Source organism: Cloeon dipterum, chromosome 2 (assembly GCF_949628265.1).
Source record: "Cloeon dipterum chromosome 2, ieCloDipt1.1, whole genome shotgun sequence".
NCBI classification, from domain to species: domain Eukaryota; kingdom Metazoa; phylum Arthropoda; class Insecta; order Ephemeroptera; family Baetidae; genus Cloeon; species Cloeon dipterum.
The window spans coordinates 34,257,446-34,281,527 of NC_088787.1; the positions used below are offsets into that span (position 1 = coordinate 34,257,446).

The 24,082-nt window shown below is 39.0% G+C and overlaps 2 protein-coding genes and 1 long non-coding RNA gene across 3 annotated transcripts; 2 read left to right on the forward strand and 1 right to left on the reverse strand.

The window, feature by feature from the left end:
* The first annotated feature begins 1,476 nt into the window (after positions 1–1,476).
* LOC135938003 (uncharacterized) lies at positions 1,477–2,680 on the forward strand. The gene is made up of 3 exons (XR_010574588.1): positions 1,477–1,840; positions 1,900–2,207; positions 2,262–2,680. It is a non-coding gene; the product is annotated as an uncharacterized LOC135938003 (long non-coding RNA).
* Positions 2,681–6,786: 4,106 nt separating this feature from the next.
* On the forward strand, positions 6,787–10,247 carry LOC135935916 (uncharacterized). The gene is made up of 12 exons (XM_065478546.1): positions 6,787–6,935; positions 7,161–7,307; positions 7,362–7,468; positions 7,556–7,738; positions 7,802–7,826; positions 8,591–8,704; positions 8,768–8,938; positions 8,997–9,227; positions 9,287–9,387; positions 9,443–9,613; positions 9,673–9,832; positions 9,892–10,247. The coding sequence occupies exons 1-12, from the start codon at positions 6,845–6,847 to the stop codon at positions 10,113–10,115; spliced, it is 1,725 nt and encodes a 574-aa protein (XP_065334618.1). The 5' UTR covers positions 6,787–6,844; the 3' UTR covers positions 10,116–10,247.
* Positions 10,248–14,766: 4,519 nt separating this feature from the next.
* LOC135937566 (CUB and peptidase domain-containing protein 2-like) lies at positions 14,767–17,039 on the reverse strand. Its single transcript, XM_065480723.1, has 8 exons — positions 17,033–17,039; positions 16,264–16,380; positions 16,031–16,201; positions 15,769–15,975; positions 15,611–15,711; positions 15,392–15,556; positions 15,172–15,331; positions 14,767–15,115 (listed from the first exon to the last, which is right to left on the reverse strand). The coding sequence occupies exons 1-8, from the start codon at positions 17,037–17,039 to the stop codon at positions 14,889–14,891; spliced, it is 1,155 nt and encodes a 384-aa protein (XP_065336795.1). The 3' UTR covers positions 14,767–14,888.
* Between the last annotated feature and the right edge of the window lie 7,043 nt (positions 17,040–24,082).

Sequence of the window (24,082 nt, forward strand, 5' to 3'; positions counted from 1 at the left end):
CGTCTGCATTCAGCTCGAAAAATAAACCAAAAGCGACAATTATTTAAAAAAAAATCAGCTGCCATGATTCAAAACCTCAGTGGAAATTACTTGGACCTCTGAGTAGATTTTTTCTTTCTTCCCAACATTATCCCATAATTATTTTCCAGTCTAACGACAGGATGATTGAAATTTATTAAAGCTTTGGAAATCGGCGTTATGAGAATATAATTTGCAATCCTATTTTCGTGGTAATGTACCCGTGAGAGATATTGGAATGAGAGACGCTTCAAAAATTGATGGAATTCCAAAATTGTCCACATTCTATTCCTTGAGAGGATAAAATTTCCCGCAGGGGGTAAAATGCGTGCATTCACTGCCGCCTGCTGTCTGCCCTGAAAGGTTATTCGGATGCCACACACCTTGTAATCGGCAGTTGATTCCGGAACAAAATTTGGTAAGACGTTATGGAGTAGCAGTTTCAAGCTGTATTTAGTAATTGTTTTTACAGGTAGATTGAAATGGCCGGCTTTGAGCTACTGCTTTCCTTAGCTAAAAGTAGACTGGCTGATATATTACTCCAGAGAGGAGACGCATTCCGATATTTGATCAAAAGATGTATCGTAAGAAACATCGATCGGTACATGCAAAATGATGCTACGAAACAACGCTTTAAAGAAACCATTTGTAAGATCTGTAAATATACATAGCCAATTTATTTTCATTTTCTTTATATTTCAGCTCCTCGGATGCGAAATGAAATTTTGTTTGAGCTCCTGGAGCCAAGGTTCATTCGTCATGGGCAAGAGCAGATAGATGAGTTTAATAATATAATGGAAGCTTTGCCATTTCTGCTTAGCTCGATGACCAAACAAATCAACTTGTGTAGTCTTTATAGATGTTTTCCAGAGGATTTGAAGGAGGTTTCCAAGCTAAGTGTAATCATTTTATTATTAAAGAGCGACTTTGAAGAAGTTTCTGAGCCCAGCAATCGATGATTCTTGAGGGTCGAATTAGGTAAAGTGGATCTTATTTTCCAGACTAAAAAGTCTAGCACGACGTTCCAACTATTTTTCCCGCCAATACAATATGAACCTTTGCGCATGCGTGAGAGCTATTTGAGCACTTGCAATGAATGACTTCTTTGTCAGCTCACGCATGCGCACTTCTCGCATAAACGTTCATATTGTTTTGGCGGGAAAAAAGTTCGCACGTCGCGCTGGACTTTTGGCTGGAAAAAATATCTACTTTACCTAATTCGACCCCCAAGAATCGATTGGTTTGCTCAGAAACTTCGTCAAAGACGGTCTTTAAGCAGTGTGTGATTTAATATTTTTCTATATAATTCAAGGTCTTCGATTTGATCGCTGAAAAAGCTCCAAATATGGAAAGGCTTGCTTTCACCTTTAAAGGAGCAGTTGTGAGCAAACCTATCGTGCAGTCATTGATCAGAATGAAGCAACTGCGAGGTTTAAAGCTCATCGGTGGCATCTTGCACTGGCAAGACTTTGTGGAGATTTGTAAAAATTTGCCCAATCTCATTCATATTAAATTTGCCCGCTTTGATGAATCTGCCGATTGTATCCGCCTTCTCGAGATGAAAAGAAACCTCAAAGACATTTCCCACCTCAAAAGCATAACTTGTGGAGAATTATGCTGCCGAATTATGGAATTTTTTGAAAAGAATCTGCCCGATTTTCAATGGTGCTGCGCAGGACCACTCACTAATCATGCCAAAGCGTTTGATCTCGACGGAAACAACAAAAAAACAGCGACAGCGCGTTCATTCATGTACAGACCTTTGTACCATCGCTTCGCCAATAAGATTCCTGCCAAGTTCCCAAATATAGTGTCATATCAGGTGACTATATTCATTTTAGATAGGTGATAACTATAATCATTTGTGACTTATTTGCACAGATGGACTGTCATGAAGCGAAATACAAAGATTCTCTCCTTCAACATCTGCCGGATTTTCGGGTACTTCAGAATTTGCGCTTTGCGAGGCTGAATGATCCGCAAATTTTGTACCACGCTTTGGTGAAGTACGGTGGAAACTTGCGAAAGGTCACCGTTATCGGGCACGGAGAGCCAAGTTTAGATATTGAACGCATTTTTGAGCTCAGCCCCAATTTGGAACACCTGGAACTGGTAGGGGTTCGCCTGATCAACCATTCAGGTCAGATTAACCACTCGAGGCTCATGAAACTCGCGCTGGTGAACACAAGGTAATTTTCATGAATTAAAGGTTTTTATTAATATCGTAAATCATTCAATCGTAGATGCGACGAAAAATCCAGCATTCTACTTGCTCCGCAACTTCAGGTGGTAACGCTCTGTGGACATTACTCTGAACTGCTGTATTTGTGTTTTGAACCGTTAATGCATAACGTTAGCGCGATATTCATGGCTACTAGACAATATCGTTACACTAAGATGATCAAAATTTCGAAGTTGACGATGGTCGTGACAGACTTTGAAAATATTTCTGATGGAGAGTTCATAGGTCTATCTCAATATATTCTTCTCTTTTCTTCCATTTGTGTACCGTTTCTGACAGATTTCCACTTGTTTTTCGGTGAAATCGGCGAGATTGATGACGTGCACTATTTGCAAGTAGACCCATTTCACAGGATTGATTTGGCAGTCGATGCCAACTTAATCGAGATTTTGAAAGCGTACCATTGATATACTGCCCGGAAGTGTTCAAAAAATGCATGCTTTTTTAGATGTAAACCTAGAATAAATAAAAAGAGCTCGTCTTCAAGTGCCTAAACCAGTTCGACTTTCATTTAATAACTCGCTTTACACAAATCAGAATCTTGCAAAAATCGAGGAAAAGTTAAAATTCAACCCTTTGTTGGAGGTCACTGGAAATCTAGAGCGCTAGAATAGTTTCGATGGAAAATAATACGAAAAATCACCGGGGTCCAGATTGCCATCTGTGTTTGGTCCCCGCCGGTCAGAATTTTATATAAATGGCTTCCAAATAATGTAGGCCAATCAGAAGCGTTGAAAAAGAGGCGACCTAATGATTTCATTCCCGCGTATTTTGTTATATTTCCAATTGGCCTGAAGTGCCATCTAACGGTCGATTCGCCAATAAAATTACCGGGCGAAGGTTGGGGTTGTCAGAGGTTCTTTGGATGTTGAATTGCGGGACCTACTGTACACGCGACCCTTTATTCCTCTCGCCGCGCCTTCCACGCTTGCAAGCCTCCGCACCTTTGTTCACTTCAGGCAGCTGCTCTTCATTTCTTTCGAATATCCACCCCATTTTTCCTGCCTCTCCTGATTTCACAAAATTTATTCAGCCTCAACACATCGGGATTGTTCAAACATTATTTAAGAAAGCATAAAAATTGAAAGTGAAATTTTCCTGACTTATAGGTAATTTATTTTTCCCTAATCTTAATATTTCTCGAGGTGTGTTTAAACAAGTCTTAAAATATGATTGAGATAATTAATAATAATCTATAAAAGAGATTGTGTTTTTTGCAAAAAAATAATTGCACTGTTTTTATTTTACAATTTGTGGCAATGAAGGAATGAATGAAGGACTTTTCCGTAATGTTTGAATCGCCAACTTGGGGCAAATGGCAAAAATAATCGTTTTTATTGTTAAACAAGAGTCAATTTAATCAGACTGGAAAAGTGCTGTGCGCGACGGTCGGAGCAGCAGCCCGGTCCATTGCGCGCAGAGAAGAAATCGCGATGCGGCGAGCGCTTCTCGTGCTCCTCAGCCTCGCGCTTTGCGCCGCACAAATCCCTCCAAGCGACGACTATTTTCCAGCTCCGTGTAAGACTGTAAGCATTTCTCAATTTTTATTTCACCCTCTGTTGAATAATTGAAAAATTTGCAACGATTTTAGCCCAAATTTGATGGATTAAAATTATACTCCAAATTAACATAAAATAAAAAAACGAAAAATAATAAAATAGAAAAACTTAAGTTAAATTAACAACTACTCTTTTTTAATAGATTTAATCTTTGATTTGCTATCTTGAACTCACATTTATTTTGCTTAAACAGATTTTGCCGAAGGAGAAAACTTTAGTAGCGAGAATTGTGGAAAACGAACGGCGTTTCAAGATGCAAAATTCGGCAAATTATTTTATGAGAAAGTGAGATAAGCTGATTATACGTATTTGAAAAAAAACATGGTATCCTTATGGGATCTTCGATTGTTCCCACTTTTTCAGCCTGAATATCTCAGGCGCTTTGGGCCCCCCGAAAAGACAATTAACACCAAACCACGTGTTTCCTTTTTAAAACTTCGAGATCTCGGCTCCTAAGGGACGCACAGCCAAAAAAAGTCGGTCTTGGTTAAACTCCCCGTAAAATTCCGCGTGTTATAGACGCATTCGCCACCCCCGCCCGCTTCCACCACTCCCAACCCCCTAAAAACCACGCAAAAGGGCCCTATTTTTTAATTCTCGTAAGCGCCGGATCGGTTTTTGCACACTCCAGAACACTTTTTGCGCGGGGGGGTGGGGACCCCCCCGCGTTGACCACCCGGGTTCGGCGCGGTTCTACGCGATTTGCCCGATTTTTTTTTTAACCAGAATGTTAGGGTTTTACACGGAGGCCACAAAGAAAAATGCTCCGGGGCTTGGAATCATTTTGCCCGCCACCGCCACCCCGAAAAGCTACCCCTTGCGTACCGATCCTGTATTATTCTATAGGTTTTTTGTCATCGGAAGAAGACAAATGTTTTATTTGCGTCTCCTTGCTCGCTCTCTCGGTGCCCAATTCGTGCGGTCACGAGGCGCTATCGATGGCAGATCCATGATGATGAGATCAGTTGATGGAGGAAAATTTCGAACGCACTAACAGATTTTACAATTTTGGGACGCCTTTTGGCAAGGATAAATTTGTTGGAGATTTATTTGTTTGGAGAGCTCCGCGGTGCCTAACAATTAGTCACGGCCGCTGCGTTGAAACTAGCGAATGCAAAGTGGCTCAATGTTTTGTTTTGGTTCCAACAATGGATAAATATATTCATAATTTTCCTCAACACACGCGGTGCCTTTTTTAAATGCAATTATCATCAGAGATTAGCCTAGAGTTTTTTAAGGCTTTGATTCACAAGCGAGGAGAGAGCCGCCGAATGTGCTGCCCGCCCGCTGATGCCCGGCCGGTTTTTGCCTTTTAAGAGCAAATTATGCGACCTGTTGGTCGCCGGAGCAGCGCCGGATGCCTGCTCTCGTCATTTCATTTAGAATATCTGGCAGTCATAATTTTGGGCAGAAGAAATACAAATAAATAATTGCTAGCAAATGGGAATCTCCTCCGTGTGCCGCTCATTATTCCGGGTGTGAATGCGTTATTGTCTCTCTATTTTTGTTTAACGCATTTTCATTTCCTAAAAAAATGTAAATTAAACCACGCCAATTTTTGTAAAATTTCATATAAATTGGAATTTCGGAAAATAAGAAGTGCGCTTAAGCAGACACGTCAGGGAAAAGGTTGCTATAATCGCTCCTTGGCCAACGGCTAAACAATAAATAAAAAAAGGAAAAGTGAAATTAATTTTTAGCAAGATACACTTTTCCTTCTTTCGTCGCCAAAAAAAAGTAGAATAAATGGCTCACTGCTCGCCGCCGCACTGCTGGTGCCGCTGACGGTGAATAGTGCTTTGCGCGGGTACAAATTTTCAACCCAAACCCGCACCGAACCCGCTTATTTCGTACCGCACCCAAACCGCACCCATATCTTTTTTCAAAATTTGAACCCGCACCCGCACCAACCCGCACTACGCCAACCCGCACCCGCAATCCGCCATATTGGATTTGCAAAATCTGGACCCGCACCCGCGGGTTTGGTGCGGGTTTTGCGGGTTCAACCCTCAAACCCGCGACCCGCGCAAAGCACTAACGGTGAACGCGACGACGAGCGAACAGAAAAGCTCGATCGGCGGCAACGTCGAGTTGGGCGAGGAGGCGACGAACGTGGCGCCGCCGGTGAAGCAGTCCGAGGAGGCGGCGCCACCGCGCGACCACAAATTCGATCTCTGAAGCCGCGCGAACGGGAACTGAAATGCCGCCCGTGCTGAAAGGGCGCGAGGACTCGGCGCTGTGTTCAATCATGTGATTTTGCCGTCGCAATTTTCCCGATTTCGGGACGGCGTCCGATGTTGCGACGCCGGCCGCCGGTTAATTTGCTTTTTCGCCGTCGCCGCCGCCGCACAGACCAAAGTAAAGTTGTTGGACAAAAACATAATGCGCGCCTTTCTCCTCTTTCGCACCTCCCTTCATGCAATTCGATAAAAATATATTAATTTTTGGCCTCGCAAAATCCAGTGTTTGCTGAGCAATGAAAATCACGTGACCTCGCCAAGATGAAAACAAGGTCACGATCGCATATATATGCGGGCCTGGCTGGCTTGATATTAAACTTTTCTCCCTCCACGCAACAATGACAGGAAACCGAAACTCTCTCTGAACCTACATAACAACAAAATTCAAATTGACGCCGAAAAAAATATTTGAAAAATATGTTTCTGGAGTCTGGAGGTGTGTTTATTTATTTCTAAACAAGTGATGTGTTTCGAATTATAATCGAAAGTCATAAAAATAAACTTCGTTCTGTTAGAAGACAAGTTTTTTCTATAACCTTTAGCAAAAAAATTAAAATTAAATAAAAAATATAAATGAATTCAGCAAAGAAGTGAAAATGTTGCCCCGTTAGTTTTGAAAATTGTGACAATGATGGAGTGATGCACTTTACACAGAGGTCGAACTGGTGGGAAATGGCCAAAAGATTTTAGTGCTAACACCTGACGATTTAGTCAGACTGGGAGTGCCGTGCGCGACGGTCGCAGCAGCAGCCCGGTCCATCGCGCGCAGAGACGAAATCACGGAGATGAGGCGAGCACTTCTCGTGCTCCTCAGCCTCGCGCTTTGCACCTCACAAACGTCTCACAATGAGAGCGACCCCTACTTTCCAGCTCCGTGTATGCATTTCTCATATTTTTCTTTTTTCCTCTTTAAGGTGGTGGATAGTCGAAAATTTGGCCAAACTTATAATTTGTGGGACCAATGGAAATTTCACATACTGGGTATTAATTAAAAAAAATTGCAAAAAGAAACCTTTAAATTAACTAACAACCGTTTGGATTTAAAAGACATTCTTAATCGTAGCTTTACTATCTTGAAATCACATTTTTTACCCTTTACAGATTTTGACGAAGGAGAAAACTTGAGTAGCGAGAATTGTGGAAGCGAAACAACTCTGAACCAATCGGCCGTTGTAGTTATAAACATACTTACTAACGATAGTTGCATTGGATATATAGTTATTTCTCAAAGTACTTTTCTTGGAAGAGGTAAAATGAATATCTCTCTAAAGATAATCAAAGAGAAAATTTTGTACTGTCTAGGTTATTGCCCCCTTTTGTATGGAAGTGATAGAACAGATCTACGAGTGTTTCCGAATAACTGTCTTTACCGCCAAACAGAAGAGGAATGCGTCAGAATTTCCGTCAAAGTAATTTTTTATTCGATCTTATTATTTTCAGCAAACCGTTGAATTTACCTTTTGTTTATACAATTAAGTCTTTTTCAATGATTTAAGGTGCTGGATATAATCGATATTGCAATAAGTCCGACAGATGAATACAAATTCTTAAAATTCCATATTTGGATAACTGAGGAAATGCCGAGTGTGATTACTCCCTTTTGCTTGTTTAATCGTGACAACGTACTGGACTCGCAACTTCAAAGAGAGTCAACCTATGCTCAATGGTCACCATATAAAGTTCGTATATTCAAATTAATCTTTGCAGTTTCTTACACTAATTATATTCATCTAATTTTTTAGAGTACTCTTCTATTATCTGACCAGAGTAAGTTTGTTAGATTATACTGTAATACTATTAGAAACATTTGTGACAGTAATGTGGAATGATTAAAATTTATTTTGACTTATTTGTCTCACCATATTAATCAAAATACGCCACCTTGAACACCATTTATATAAAATTTCGTATTTTTATTGAGATCGAAAGTCGGGCTTTTTTATTCTCATTGAGCTGCTTTTCGAATGGTGCAGCGATTTTTAACCTCTGATGAGATAGGGAAATATTTAACTCTGCGGCTACCGCAGTACCCTTCGACGATTTTTCCGAGGCGTCATTAGATTTAGTTAATACATAAGATGCCCGATACAATATTATAAAAATGCTTACTTACGATGTGCAAAAAATTTCATCTATTAAATTGCTGACTTTGATCGTGTGTTAAATCGAAATTTACGGGATTTTTGTTCTGCAACAACCTTGTTTTCTATTTCAAATTCAATTTTTTATTGCTCTTTTTTATACTGGCAGGAAAGATTATCCTAATTCTAGTTAAATAGAAAGAAAAAAGAAAGATTACATATCAAATCTATAAGAAAACCATCCGCCTTTTCAACCATTCTCAAAAAGTGAGGAACTAAAAAAATATAATTTATTCGAATTCTGGAATTTAAAACAAATTTAAGGTTGGTTGAGCTAGTTTTCACAGTTTTAATTACTCGGATCGCAATCAGAAGCTAAACATTTATTGAAATGTACTTTAAAATGCTATGACACGATTTTGATTTGCATTAATTTGTCAAATTTTACAGCAAATGTCACGGCCAAAAGCAACTGCAGCAGGATTCTAAATAGTACTGATTTTGAATTTTTGAAAACTAATAAAATTCCCATCCAGAATATCCTGTGTGTGGAGAAACGAAACCGTAAGATTTATGCAACAATTCATCTCATTTAATTTTCAATAATGGTCATTTAATGCCACACAGTATCTCTTTACCTGATTGATATCTACAACGGCCGGTATTTCTTGAGAGGTGTAAAATATCATTTTAACCGCCCTTATTACATTGATTTATTGCCATACATTGACGAGATCGCAAGGAAAACAAAAGATATTTCTGTTCTACGCCCGATCCCACCAACAAAACAATTGAGAGGTAATTAAAAACTCTAATAAAAATAATCTCACAGCGATTTTATTTTTCTTAAAAAAAGGATTCGCCGGACAAGACAACCTCAGTTTCCCAAACTGTGGAAGGAAACCGACATCAACAAGAAGGAAACGCGGAAATGACGAATCTTCCGATGATTTGCAACCGACCAAACATATTTTCGGCGGAAACAAAGCTCAGACTGGCAACCACCCTTGGCATGTTTATATTGATAATGAGGTGACTGGAGCAACCTGTGGAGGGACACTGATTTCGCCGACAGCAGTTTTGACCGGTAGTGAAGCAAAAAGAAATGATGAATTTCTTTACTTCGATTTAAAAAATTAATTTCAGCTGCACATTGCATTTATGGATCAGAAGCTGAAGACTTCGTAGTTGCGGTTGGGATGTACGATAAAAGACAAAGAAGAGCTTCCGGTGTTCAGAGAAGATTGGTTTTAACTTTCATGTAAATTGTTCTAATCATATAATAATTTTGAAAACATTTAGATTAGCAGTCTGATCACGCACCCTAAATATGACCATAAGGGAACCATCAGCGACGTCGGACTCATGATTTTGAACGAAAAAATTAATATAACCGACCACGTCCGACCGATTTGCCTGTGGAACGAAGACTCTGACTCTAACTTGGCTCGAGTGGCTGGAACTGAAGCTATGGTATAAATTGTACTGGAATTCGAAATATTGATTTAGTTTTTGTTTATTTTCTTCTGAAGGCGGTTGGGTTCGGGCTTGCTGACAACTACACAGTACCAGATAAACTACAAGAAGCTCGACTGCCGATTAGAGATCACAAAGAGTGCTACTTGTCGAAAAGGAAGTTTTTTGAGAAATATTTGGTGCCAGGAGACAACTTTTGCGCCGGCTACATGAATGGTTTAGCACTCCCTTCATTTAGCAAATAAAGATTTGTCCAATTTTATTCATAAATTCAGGAACGACCACCTGCAACGGGGACAGCGGGGGCAGCCTTTCCGTGGAAAAGGACGGCCGTTGGTTTATCAGGGGAATTGTCAGCTTTGGAAAATCGAAAAAAGTGAAGTTTGAGGGCAAAGAAAGATTGTTGTGCGACCCAAATGAATATTCTTTGTTCGCTGACATCACAAGTTACATGGACTGGATCGTGGAAAGCACGCCGGAAATTTCATTCCGAGATTAAATTGTTGAAGTACAATAAAGTTTAAACAGGTTAATAGTTATTAATTAAAAAATGTAATTAAACAAGTAACGTAATCTCTTAACAAAATATTTTACTATGTTTTTTCAATAAAAATTGGTTTGAAAGTTTTGATTGCTCGGCTCTTAATATGAAACCCACAAAGACGAAATTACTTTAGACCACTCTACGTTGTGTTTCTGATTTTGCAACTTTTAATCTCTTTAGGTAAAGAAGCTATTAATTAGTTAAAGCAAAAAATAGGACTTCAGAGAAAAATTTAAAATTTATCAAATTTATACGTGTTTTCTTTCAAAAATGACTATGAAAAAATTATCTCGGTCTCTTAATAGCCTTTACGATGCATTACCAAAGTGCAACCAATATATCTATCTTCTTAACAAATTATATCCGAGCCAAGAAATACACTTAATTATAGCCGCCGCGAATCCACATCAGGGCTCGCCGTGTCCACTTGAGGGACTATAGATTTGTAGAGTAAAATGAGGTCCTTGTATAGATTTAAATGGTTGTATAAATGTATAACAGTTTTTCTGAAAAATTTATGAATTAGAAAATTCCCGAGATGCGGAAATGGAAATTTCCCATTTGTCCATACGGTCATGGCGACTCAAGGCATAAGGTTCATCTGTTTTAAATTAGTATGTGAGTAATAAATAATTTTTACTGTACTTCAAAGAAATACTGTTTTTTACTCGTACATCCATGAACCATAGTTAAATTATTTCAGGTTTTTCCCTTTTTATCCGTGTTCTTGGACCGGGAAGGACGCGCACTGCACTAGCACGAATGCTGAAACACCGCGAACGGATTGAATGGACGCACCAGGCCGCACTGGGACCCAGCCCACTCAAGGGCCACTTGCCTCCGCACCGAGGACTGCATTGCAACGCTAGACATTCGTCCCGTGAAGCCAAATCACGCATGCTGGAAAGGAGCAAACCAGCAAGACGTATAGCAAGTCAGCCTAGAGTTATGCAGGCGATCACACCCATCCACCTGCTGACTGCACGCAATGTTGCTTCCCTTCGGTGATCTAACGAGAACCGCGATCCAACATGATATATACGCCCTAAGCAATTATGTGGAAAATAATCCACTGCATTTACTGAAATTCGACTAAAGAAATTAAAACACGATGTTTCTTTAGGGGTTTCCTGAAATATTTTAAATTTTCTTGGCGTTTCAAAGTGCATAATTCACGATTCAGTTAATTATTCACGACCACTGCGTTGAGACTTGCGAACCCAAAGCGTGTTAATATTTTATTTTTGTTTCAAATCAACGGATAATAAATATTCATATTTTTACTCAACACACGAAGGAAGACGCTTATTTTCATTGGCAATTATCGCAATTACCATCCTAGAGTGGCCTGTTACCCTTGAACGCTTGAGACATTTGATATTAGAGGCGAGGAGAGATCTGCCTAATTGTGCTGCCCGCCCGCTGTTGCCCGGCCGGTTTTTGCCTTTTAAGAGCAAGAGTATGCGACCTTCTGCGGTAGCCGGAGCAGCACCGATTGCCCGCTCTCGTCATTTCATTTAGTATATTATGTGGCAGCAATTTTGGGAAGAAGAAATAAAATAAATAATAGCAATTGCTAGGAAATGCACACCTCCTCCGTGTGCCTCTCATTCCGAGCGTGAATAATATGCGTCGTCTATGTTTGTATTTATGGATTTTTTTATTTTCCTCAAAACAGCAAAAAATATGCTAATTTATTACACACGCCGCTTTTGTAACCTTTTGAATTAGTCGGAATAACCCAGAGAAGGTTAGGGTTGTCAGAGCTCTTTGGACGTGAATTGCGGGCCCTTTTTATTCCTCTCGCCGCTCACTCCACGGTTCAATTAGGTCTTAAAGGGATTATTTTAATATTTTCCTTAATTTGTAATTATTATCAAACGGCGTGAATACCTTATCGTTCAAAAATACTTAAACATAATAACTGGACATTGTGCCTAGAGATCTAAACTAAATTAAAAGTAAAGAAAACGTTTTGCACAAAAATTGATGTTTCAGTTTGCTTCGCAATTTGTTGCGATGACGTAATGACGCACTTGTAAAATGTCAAAAACCACCAACTGAAGAGCAAAACGGACAAAAGTTTTGTTTTTGGTGTTAAACACTTGATAATTTAACCTTTTTATCCGAGTGCTGTGCGCGACAGTCGCAGCAGCAGCAGCCCGGTCCATCGCGCGCCGAGAAGAAATCGCGATGCGGAGAGCACTTCTCGTCCTGCTCAGCCTCGCGCTTTGCGCCGCACAAACGTCTCAGAACGACGAGTACTTTCCAGCTCGGAGCAAGTTTTATTTTACTCTCTTTATGTTGGATATTCGAAATTTCCAAACGTTTTTGGCCTAACAAAATTTGTTGGATCACTAGAAAAATCACGAAATAGGTACAAATATGTATAAACAAAATGGAAAGTGAATCCCATAATAATTATTTAACTGATATATATGCCACTCTGTTTTAATAGACTTACCTAAACGTATAGCTCTGTAATCTTGAACTAATTTAATTTCTCTTTACAGTGTTGGACGAAGGAGAAAACTTAAGTAGCGACAACTGTGGAATCGAAACAACGCTGAAACAATGGTTCGGTCTTGTTAAAAACATGCGACCTGGCCTTTTTTGCAATTCATATATAGCTATTTCTTAAAGGCCTTTTCTTCGACTAGGTAACATGAATATCTTTCCTAAGATAATCAAAGATGGAGATTTTTATTGTCCAGGTAATGGCGATATGAATAAAAATCTGAATTTTCTAGAGACTTTTCTTTAATATTTTATAATTACTTGGCGTTTTCAGTAAATTACAGTCACGATTCCCAAGCGGCTAAATAGTTTATTTTGGTTTCATCAATAGACGATATTCACATTTTTGCTCAACACACGCAGGCAGACAAGGCAATAAAATTATCAGCCTTGAACGCTAGATTCGCAATCGAGCAGAGATCTGCCGCTGTTGGTATTTTACCCGACCGGTTTTCCCGTCGCCGGAGCAGCGCCGAATACCCGCTCTCATTTAATATAACGTGGCAGCAATTTAAGGCAAAAGAAATAAAAACAATTATAGCAAATGTGTCTGTCAGTCTAGGCGTCTCTGTTTGTATTTAATGATGTTTTACACATCCTCAAAGCAGCAAATGATAATTTACACACGCCTTAATTTTTTTTAAATGGAATGAAATTGAATTCAGAAAAAGAAAGGACAAGTCGAAAAGGTAAGGGCCTGTCCTCCTCTTCCGCATCTTCCCTCATTCGATTAAATGCTGCTTGGTTGAAATTATTAATTCTCTGCCACGCATTTTTCTCTGAATATAGTTTGAGCATTATCATTTAATAATAAACTCTTCTCTTCTTTTCTCACGTCCGCCCTGTAATCCAAAAATATTAAAGCATCGTATCAGCTTAAGAATATTAGAGCAAAGTAGGAAAATAAACCCAATTTAATTTGGCGGAAAGCGAAAAGAGCAAAGCAGCCGTGTCATCCTCTCGCTTTTTGTTTACGCGGCGGCGGTGGACAAATCACAGGCATCTTTCTCCAATCAACGCCCGCATCTCGCACAGCTATAAAAGCAAAACTCCGACATTTCTCTTTTATATTTTTTTAGTTTCTGCCTCGGAGGAAAAAAATTATCGATTTTATTGTGTGAATAAAAATTAGAAGAAAATTCGTTAAAACAAAAATAATTTAATCACTCTTGCAGATGAAAAAATTTGTTTTTAATTAGTTATAAGGAGAGTTTTAATTGAAGGAAGGATTGATTCAAAATTAATTTGATCCAAAATCGAATAAACCGTGTGTTTACCTTTTTGTCAACCAACACTTTACGAACAGAGTGCCAGCAGCTGCAAAAGAAACTAAATTGGTCATAAAACCATCTTTATTTCCTGAAAAAATACCGTCATTTTTCACAGCCAAAATTTGTCCAGCTGATCAAAGCGGGAAATGTATACAATAAGGCCGTAACCTCATCTCTTGTTTTTGGCGTCTCGGCAGGCGGATTGCGGATTGCGGCCGCCGCAGGCTCTTCTGCTGATTATTGGCGCAACAAATGCTAAAGCGGCGCGAGGAAAACAGGATTGTGTCTGGCATTCGCAATGCACGCGTAAATAAATTAATTTGATTGCTGGCATGAGGTCCCGCAAACCAGTTTTTTTATTTTTGAGCAAACGCTGTTTAACTTTCATTCATTGCCTCGGCGGTGCCACTATGCTTTTGCAATTTTTTTTTATTTTTAAGGAGGATGAATTAAAAATACTTTTGGCAAAGCGTCAAAACACGCAGCCCTGTGCTTTTATTGCTTTTTTATCGGTTTTATTCTAATTTCTTCCAGTTTTGAATTATTTTATAATTTTACAACTGCTACTAAAACTTTAACAAAAAGGTTGGACCGTTAAAAATGCGTCAAGCAGGTGATCTATTAATTTATTTCGGCGTTTCGTGCACATTAATTTATAGCTGTAATGGGGAATTTTATTCATCGATTTAGATCGCTTCCAAGCCAAAAGCGTTTTGCGGATTTCCAGCTGAAACTCGTGGAGCCGTTAGACCAATTTGGGAAATTTCCATTTCAGCTTCTCGGGAATTTTTAAAATAATTCTTCCAATTAAATTAAACCAAAACCTTTTTTATTGCTTTGATGTGCCCTGAAGTGTACACGGAGGCGCTGATATGGATTAGCGGCGTGTAATTTTTAGAGACGATTTGAATTATTCGTCAAAAATAAATGTCTTTTTTATTTAATTTCGGAATGAAATTTCCGGCGTATTTTCCACGATCCAGTCCACGTAACTTGCGACGTCAGCGAACAATGTATATTGATTCACGTCACACAACGATCTTTCTTCGCCCTCCTCCGAAATCACTTTTTTCGATTTTCCAAAGCTGACTATTCCCCTGATGAACCAACGGCCGTCTTTTTCCACTGAGAGGCTGCCTCCGCTGTCCCCGTTGCAGGTGGTTATTCCTGAATTAATGAATAAAATTGAGCAAAATCAGTAATGGATCAATGGGTGTGCTAACCATTCATGTAGCCGGCGCAAAAGTTGTCTCCCGGCACCAAATATTTCCCAAAAAACTTCCTATTCGACAGGTAGCACTCTTTGTGATCTCTAATCGGCAGTCGAACCTCTTGAAGTTCATCTGGGCGCGCGTAGTTGTCATCAAGCCCGAACCCAACCGCCTTCAGTTGTAAATTAACCAAAAATTAAATCGATTTTTCAAATTCCTGTTCGATTTATACCACAGCTTCAGTTCCAGCCACGCGAGCCAAGTTAGAGTCCTCGTTCCACAAGCAAATTGGTCGGACTTGGTCGGTTATATTAATTTTTTCGTTCAAAATCATGATTCCGACGTCACTGTAGAATTCCGGAGGGTTATATTTCGGGTGCACGATCAGACTGCTAAGCTAAATATTTTCAAAATTATTATGGATGAGAAGAATTTACGTGGATAGTAATACCTTTCTTGTCTGAACACTATAAGCTGTTCTTTCTCTTTTATCATACAGCCCAATTGAAACTCTGAACTCCTCTGCTTCTGATCCATAAATGCAATGTGCAGCTAAAAAGAAAATTTTAAATAGAAATCATGAAATTAATTATTTCTTTGCTTCTCTACCAGTCAAAACTGCTGTCGGCGAAATCAATGTGCCGCCACAGATATACTCCTTTACCTGCTCTTTCTCAATAAAAACATGCCAAGGAAATTCATGTCTTGCTATTAATCCGCCTCGAGCGAAATAAGGACCCCCATATCGCCTTGTTCTTGTTAACGTCATTTTCCATCCACAGGCTGGAAAACTGAAGTTGTATGGCGTGTCGTATCCTTTTAAAGATAAATAAAATTGTTGTGAGCTCTTATTTGTGTTAAATTAAAGAACCTTTCGGTTGTTTCGTCTGCGGGATCGGGCGTAGAGCATATACATCTTTTGCGTGCCTTGTGATCTCGTCAATGTATGGCAAAATGTCAATGTAAACACGATAGTCCCAAATGTGTCTTAAACCTCTCAAGAAATAGCGGCCATTGTAGAAATTGATCAGATAGTTATAATCTGCGTGGCATTAAATGTCGATTATTGAAATTGAATTACTCTAATTTAAGTATAAAACTCACAAAATCTGCTTTCCTCGACACACAGGATATTTTGCATAGGAATTTTATTATATTTCAAATATTCCAATTCGTAATTGTTTAGAACCGTGTTGCAGTTGCTTTGGCCCTTCACATTTTCTGTAAAATTCGACAGTTAAATAAAGCAAAATTGTGTCAACGGCAAAGTGTCAAAATGTATCTTACAGAAGAAAATACAGTATTTAGTCTTATCAGCCTATAATCGATCATGCTAAATAATATTTTAATTCCAGCCGGTTGACTCGCATTGTTAAGGCATTTTCAGAGATGTTAAAGCAATAGACGATGGATTCTAGATTTTGATCGCAATTTCTTTTTATGTTTATTTTAAATTATGTAGAAGCAAAAATTATTATGAGTTGTAAAAAATTCGTTTTGAAATAAAGAAAACGAGAGTACAACAATTTTACTCTTACTAAAAATATGCAAATGTTCATTAAAAGAGCCATAATAAATTATAAACATATCAGAAATTGAGTGAAAACTTTTGAAACTAGATTCATATGATTTCTGTTACATTTTATGTCCCTTAATCTCAAATTCAAGTATACTAAAATTTAATATTTAACTTACTTTGTTCAGATGGAAAAGCCTATAAAAGTAGATAAATAATAAGTCTACGACATTGCTAAAATAAGTTTGAAAATACGAACGTTCCATGGTTTCCATAGAAAATAGGGTGATTCTCTTTGACTTTGCAAGTCCATCAAGTTGTCACGGTTAAACAAACAAATGGGAGACAGTACCTCACTCGTCATGTTCTCAGTTATCATTATCTTGAAATTTAAATCAGCTGTTGGATTTATGGCAATGTCAATTACATCCAGCACCTTTAACAAGTCAAAAATACATTGTATAAAGAAGGTGAAAGCAATGGTTAAGCTGAAAATGCCAAAATAATTACTCTGACGGAAGCTGTGATGCATTCCTCTTCTGTTGTGCGGTAATCACAATATTTCGGAAAGACCCGTAGATCAGTTGTTATATTTTTCTTTGAAAAATGGCACAATCCTAGACAGTAAGAAATCTTTGTAGTTGATATTCTTATTAGAGATAATTTTGTTACCATTCCCAAGAACGGTCCTTTGAGAAATAACTATAAATGAATCGCACTGTATGTGGGTACGTATGTTTTGAACAAAAACGTCCCATTTGTTCGCATCTGTTGTCATTCCACAGTTCTTGCTACTCAAGTTTTCTCCTTGGTCAAAATCTGTGAGGGGAAAAATGTAAATCCAAAATAGTAAAGCAACGATTAAGAAAATTAAAACCGAGTGGTCTTTTTATAATTAATTGATGGGTTTCTTCCAATTATTATTTTTTTAAAACAATCTTCTATTCATCACGCATCAAATTTCGAATATCAAACTTACAAAGGGAAAACAAAAATATGAGAATGCTTACACGGAGCTGGAATGTAGTCGTCGCTCTCATTGTGAGACGTTTGTGCGGCGCAAGCCGCGAGGCTGAGGAGCACGAGAAGTGCTCGCCTCATCTCGCGATTTCTTCTCTGCGGGCTGCTGCTGCGAACGTCGCGAACAGCACTCCTAGCCTGATTAAATTTTCTAGTGTCGGCACTAAAAACGAAACTTTTGGTCACCTCCCACTAGTTGGCCAATTGACCTCTAAGGCGTCGTTTTTTCGTCAACACCACAAACGTTTCAGTTCCGGTTTTTCTGTTGCTGTTGCGTGAAGGGAGAAATGGCCAATTTCAATGTCAAATCGATAATCCATAGCCAGACTTGCGTCCGAGGCCGTCGTGTGATAATCTTATTTTCATCTCGAGCTAATACGTGATTTTCGTTGCCAGCCAGTAGTTCTAATTAGCTGAAAACCTGTTTAGCAAAAGCTGCGGCCTATGGATCGATTTTTGCATTTTTTTAAATAACATTTCCACTAATATAATACCATAAAATAAAAATTCTTTGCTGGCAAAAAGACCCGATTAATTATTCTCTTTTTAAGGAAAAACGATGATTTTATCGATTTTTATCAAGCCCGTAACGCAAATTATTTTCACAAATGGCCAGATTCAAGGGAAAAATTGTTAACACACATATATGTTCTTCTATAATTTTAATAATTCAGGGAATATTTTGTATTTTTCCATTGCCCAAAAAATTGTTGTAGTTCAGTGTCATAAAAACAATTTTTTTTAAGAAATTTTAGCATCAGCATTTTGTGTTCTTCGGCAATTGAGGAGGGAACAGCAGCGTCGCATCAACGGACGCCGTCCCGAAATCGGGAAAATTCCGACGAGAAAATCACATGATTGAACGGGCGGCATTTTTCAGTCAGTTCGCGCCCGCGCAGCCGCGGCTTCAGAGAGCGAATTCGTGGTCGCGCAGTGGCGCCGACTCCTCGGGCTGCTTCACGGGCGGCGCCTCGTGCGTCGCCGCCTTGCCCAACTCGACGTTGCTGCCAATCGAGCTTTTCGAGCTCCATCGTCGCCGGCACCAGTGGTGGCGATGAGCGACGAGCCTTTAAGAGATCGAACCAGAACTACCAAGTGCGCATGTTTTTCCTTTTCAAGTAATTGTCAAACTAAATTTCTCTGAAAATTGGCTCTGAAAAAAATGCTTAACAATAAGTTAAACCTGAATTTGTGTGAAATATATAAAAAAACGAGGAGGTAACAATAAATAATAAAATCGTCTAAAACCATTTAAATTAAAAAAAAACTCTCTAAAACCGAACGAATTTAATGAAATTTGACTAAAAAAATTGAAATTTGATGTTACTAGAGTTTTTCCGTAACATTTTAAATTATATTTTTGGCGTTTTAAAGTGCATAATAATTCAGTTAATTATTCACGACCGCTGCGTTGAGACTTGCGAACCCAAAGCGTGTTAATAATATTTTATTTTGTTTAAATCAACGGATAATAAATATTCATATTTTTACTCAACACAAGCAGGCAGACGCTTATTTTCATTGGCAATTATCGCAATTACCATCCTAGAGTGGCCTGTTTGCCTTGAACGCTTGAGACATTTGACATTAGAGGCGAGGAGAGAGCTGCCAAATATGCTGCCCGCCCGCTGTTGCCCGGCCGGTTTCCGCATTTTATGAGCAAATTATGCGACCTGCCGGTAACCGGAGCAGCGCCAGATGCCTGCTCTCGTCATTTCATTTAATATATTTGGCAGCAATTTTGGCCAGGAAAATGCGGGCACCTCTCATTGCGGGCGTGAATGCGTCATCGTCTTTGTTTTTATATTTAATTTAATTGTTTCATTTCCTCAAAACAGCAAATGTTAATTTACTCACTTTTGAATTAGTTGGAATTTTCAAGATATTTCACATTGAAGGTTTGAGTTGTTAGAACGACTTTGGATGTTGAATTGCGGGATCTTCTGTATGCCCCTTTATTCCTCTTGCCGCATTATCACCTTCCACGCTTGCACCTTTGTTCAGGCAGCTGCTCTTTTTCGTGCGAAAATCCAGCCTCTATTGCCGCAATACTCACAACACGACGACGTGCTGTGCTCCTTTTTCAAGATACTTTGATTCTTGCAGTTAGAACAAAAAATGTTTCATTTATATGTATTTGAAATAAAATTCTGATACGCTTTCGAGGACGCATTGATTTTAATTTCACTTAATTCATGTCAACTGAGAGAGAGAATTTATTTTAGACAGATGTATATACAATGGCACCCGCATTGGTAAAACCGAGCGAGACGCGTGCTCGGAGGAAAGCAAAAACAACAAGAGTGGCAGGCGATGCGAGAAAATCAAAATTCGAATTGGACTCTCGTCTCTTTTGGGACGAATTAAACCAGCTGTTAGCCGCGCTCCTTTTCTGGAAACTTCAACTCTTGCAACAAATATGCGATCTTTAGAGATAGATTGGAAAAAAGGAGGATATTGGCGTGGTTATGAGTTCTTCAAGGGATTAGTTTTATTAAATTCCTTATTTATGTAATTATAATTAAAAGGCCTACAAACAATTACTAAATATTTAATACAAAACAGAGAAATAATAATTTAGCAGGTAAAAACGCAAAATAAGAAGTGCTCACGCCTGATTGGAGACAAAGCCATCATTTTTAAACTAAATCGCTTAGAGCTATGCAACCGGCGTGAGACGCGAGCTCGGCAGAAAGCATAAGCAATTAGAGTGGCAGGCGCTGCGAGAATAGCAAAAATTAAGTTAGACTTGTCGGGATCGGGACGAGGGATATTGCTTTCGAACCTTAGGAATAGATTGATGTACCAGAAATTATCAACAAACAGGCACTTTAAGCGTTGGTTTACATAAATATTTGAACAATAATTGTACCGACATGACCTACCCTAATTAATTTACTAATTTTTTAGGAGATGCAATTTTATTGACCAATAAAAGAAAATAAATTTCATTCGTTTTTAATCAATTAAGCAATGTTTTTATTAAATTCATCATTATTTACAATTCAATCTCTCTCAAAGTAAAAGATTTTACAAATCCAATACTCCTACTTTGGAAACTTTTTTGCTTTCAACAAACAAAATAGACAGCGCTCAAGTTTGCGTTGTACGAAAGCCGTGCGGTTTTCTATTTTAACATTCAAGCCTCTGCAAAAATGGAAACAAACGTAAAAAAGAATATTCACTGCGATCAATCTACCTCTGATTGGCTGTCCTTAAAAATTGCATACATGTTCGAAAAATTGCTGACTATATAGCGTTAATTCATTGATTTGTGAAACAATTCTTCATCAGTTAAATTCAACTAACTCTACGGTAAAATTTGTACATATTATATAGGAGTGATTTTAGCTATATACACAAATAATTACAAATTTTCCTGATGATTCAGAAAACAAAGTCAGAAACATTGGTCCGACGATAAGTGGAAACTGTAATCTTCTCCAGTCAAGTTCTTAAAATCAATGCCGATTTTAAGATCAGTCAAATTCGGAATGAAAGCCATTGCTTTTTTGTACAGATTATGAATTGCTGTTGTAAATTTTGACCTGGACCGAGGGTTAATAATTTCAAACACGTTGTAATGAAACGATGACAAATGGCACAGAATCTGCTTTCTGGCGATCAGATCAGCCACTTTCTCCAAATCACTTACTTCAAATTTCGACCCTTCCAGTGAAACTTTTTCAGGCATGGCGCCCAGAGAATGGTTGAGAGAATGACTGGTTTACACCTAAAATAAAAATAAAGTCACAATCAAGAATTTAATTAGAATAAAACCAGACTAGCTCTCTCAGGTTGGAAAATTTCTGGATTGGCTCTTCACCGTCTACCACATCCACGCGATCAAAGCACAGTTTTTCTAAGTTTGGGCATTTCTCGAAAATGGTTCCTAGCTTGATGCTGCAGAACGATTCAGAGAGTTCGAGGCTTGTCAGGCTGGCCCCATAAGCGTCTAGAAGTCTCTCCAGCACGCCAAGAGACGAGAAATGGCTCACACAGAGAAACTCAAGGCAGTCAAAATTCATCAAAGCATCCAGGGCTGGTTTTGAATAAGTCTCTTCAGCAGACAGGTTGACCTACAAATATTTATACATATTTTGAAATAAGTGGAAAAAGAATGTACTGAAGACAATAGATACAAGGCTACATTGAATTTAATTTACCTTCAGATGGGTAACGTTTGGAAAACGCCAATGAATTTTTGCGTCGTAAGGTCGAGTGCAGAGGTGTTGCAGAGGAGACGATTTACAAGGAAGAGTTAAATCGCCGAACATTTCTGTTGAGAAACCATGACTGTCCACCCGACTTTGAACGATTTCCAACTTTGGAAGGTTTTCGATGCAGTATTTGGAGAATCTCCTAACAAAGTCTCCTGAGGTGAATTGGGCGAAGAGGAAGACTTTTAGTTTGCCAAAGATTTTTCTGAACATCGCTTGATCTCCAAACGCGTTGTACAAATTGTGCTCAGCCAAGTATACGTCCAAATGTTCCAAAGCGGGTAGTTTCTTACACAGCTTGAGGAGGTTGGGGAACTCTATGGCGCAGTTTTTGATGCACAGCTTCTTCAAATGACGCAGCTTGCCGATGTTCTCGAGAGCATCTTGCTCAAGGCAGCCATAGAAGCTGACGCATTCCCTTTCCTTCGTCAATTTCCTCTCGTTGAGTATGAGAATCTCCAAATTTGGAGCGTTTTTGACGATTCTTCGAACAACCTGAGGGAGGAAAAATCAATATTAATATGCTCGTCCGTGTTTAATTAACGCCTAACGCTGCATACAGATTGAGGAACCGATTTTTAATTTAATGTAATTTTAATCGAAAATTTGATGCAAATAGGGGCAGGAATGTTTCACCACGCATCTGGTGCATTGTGATTGCAGTCAAATCGGCCTAAAAGCGGGCGCTTGCCTCATGGAGCAAATTAAAACTAAAAAATGGGTCAAAATGCGTAAAAAAGCAAAAACTCCAACATGAGAGTACATAGAAGCGAGGCGAGCACACTAAAGCAAATGAAAGCCTGCTAAAGCGATGGATTAATGAGCTCAAATCGGTAGATAAGCGTAAATAAGTCTTGAAAATCCAAACTGCTCCTCGATTTTTTATAACTCGAATGTCCCAATTTTACATATAAAAAAGCGAGCGAAAAAAAGCGGAAAGAAGAAATAACAATCCAATCTATACGTGAAGCTACCATTTTGCTAAAGAACCTTTTCTGGAATAGCAGTAATAATAAAAAATAAAATGTATGCAGCCTGCTATGAATTAAGTGGGTTATGCAACCGGCAGTACTCATCAAAGGAAGCTATGCAACCTGTTTAAGTGCCGTTTCCAGCATTAAGGGTGAAACGGGTTAGAAACCGCGTTGAAAACCATTTCTGATGGTGAAATTAAAGCACAGTGTTTTGCTAATATGTTTTTGTTATGTTCCTGATGTAAAGAATTAAACAGTGAGCGCGTTTATGAGGCGCCTTGAGAGCGCAGGCGTCCAAAGGTGAATAAAGTAGAAAAGGGACTCAGCCACCAAGAAATACAGAGGTATTTTAGTGTTGTCTCCCTTTCAAGAACCCATCAACCAATTTGTTAAAGTCTTCCAAATCTCCTTGGGAATTCCTGCACTCAGGTTTGGTCACGCAAGACACCATTTTTGAGCGGAGAGGTTTCACTGTGGATTAAAATAAAAGTAAATAACCAACAAAGTAAAATAACAACAATTTCATTTCATAGCATTTTGGAGCGCAGAAAAAGCAACAACGGAAAGTATCAAAGTATACAGTATACTGATCAGCCCCTGCTCACTCATATGGCGCGAAAATGAGCCAGCTAAGAAGTTCTGCAGCCACACACAGGTGGCAGGTCGATAGCTTTTTAAGCCAATCAGAGGCCGTCTCGGAGTTAGTTGCCTGTTACGCCCACAAAAACTCCGCACATACGCCCCTCTACGCCTCCCTCTGCCCGTGGGCGTAACCGGCAACAAACTCCGAGACGGCCTCTGATTGGCTTAAAAAGCTATCGACCTGCCACCTGTGTGTGGCTGCAGAACTTCTTAGCTGGCGCATTTTCGCGCCATATGAGTGAGCAGGGGCTGATACTGATATATTGCATGCAAATAATAATGCTCTCCTCTTATTCATCTGATTGTGTTTTGAATTTTTTCTCGCTTTATATTCAAAAATTCTAACAGAGTTTAATGATAATTTTTATATCGAAAAAGCTAAAAATTATGGGTGGCTGGCAACATCTTGTGTCATTTGCTCAACTACGTGAACGTAGAGTCTGCGGTCTTGCCACAAATTTCCAAACAGGTGTGGGCGTGGCAAAGTACACCGGCAGCATGCAGCCCGCAACCACGTTAGAAAAATCCGACCTGATTTTCTATTCCCTAAA

Excerpts from the sequence above, each read along its gene's own strand:
- LOC135935916 (XM_065478546.1), top strand. The coding sequence starts at position 6,845 with ATGAGGCGAGCACTTCTCGTGCTCCTCAGCCTCGCGCTTTGCACCTCA. Across the intron at positions 9,228-9,286 it reads GCCGACAGCAGTTTTGACCG|CTGCACATTGCATTTATGGA; the intron begins GTAGTGAAGCAA and ends AATTAATTTCAG. Across the intron at positions 9,388-9,442 it reads CCGGTGTTCAGAGAAGATTG|ATTAGCAGTCTGATCACGCA; the intron begins GTTTTAACTTTC and ends GAAAACATTTAG.
- LOC135937566 (XM_065480723.1), bottom strand. Across the intron at positions 15,976-16,030 it reads GCAGACGAAACAACCGAAAG|GATACGACACGCCATACAAC; the intron begins GTTCTTTAATTT and ends TATCTTTAAAAG. Across the intron at positions 15,557-15,610 it reads ATAGTGTTCAGACAAGAAAG|CTTAGCAGTCTGATCGTGCA; the intron begins GTATTACTATCC and ends GAAAATATTTAG.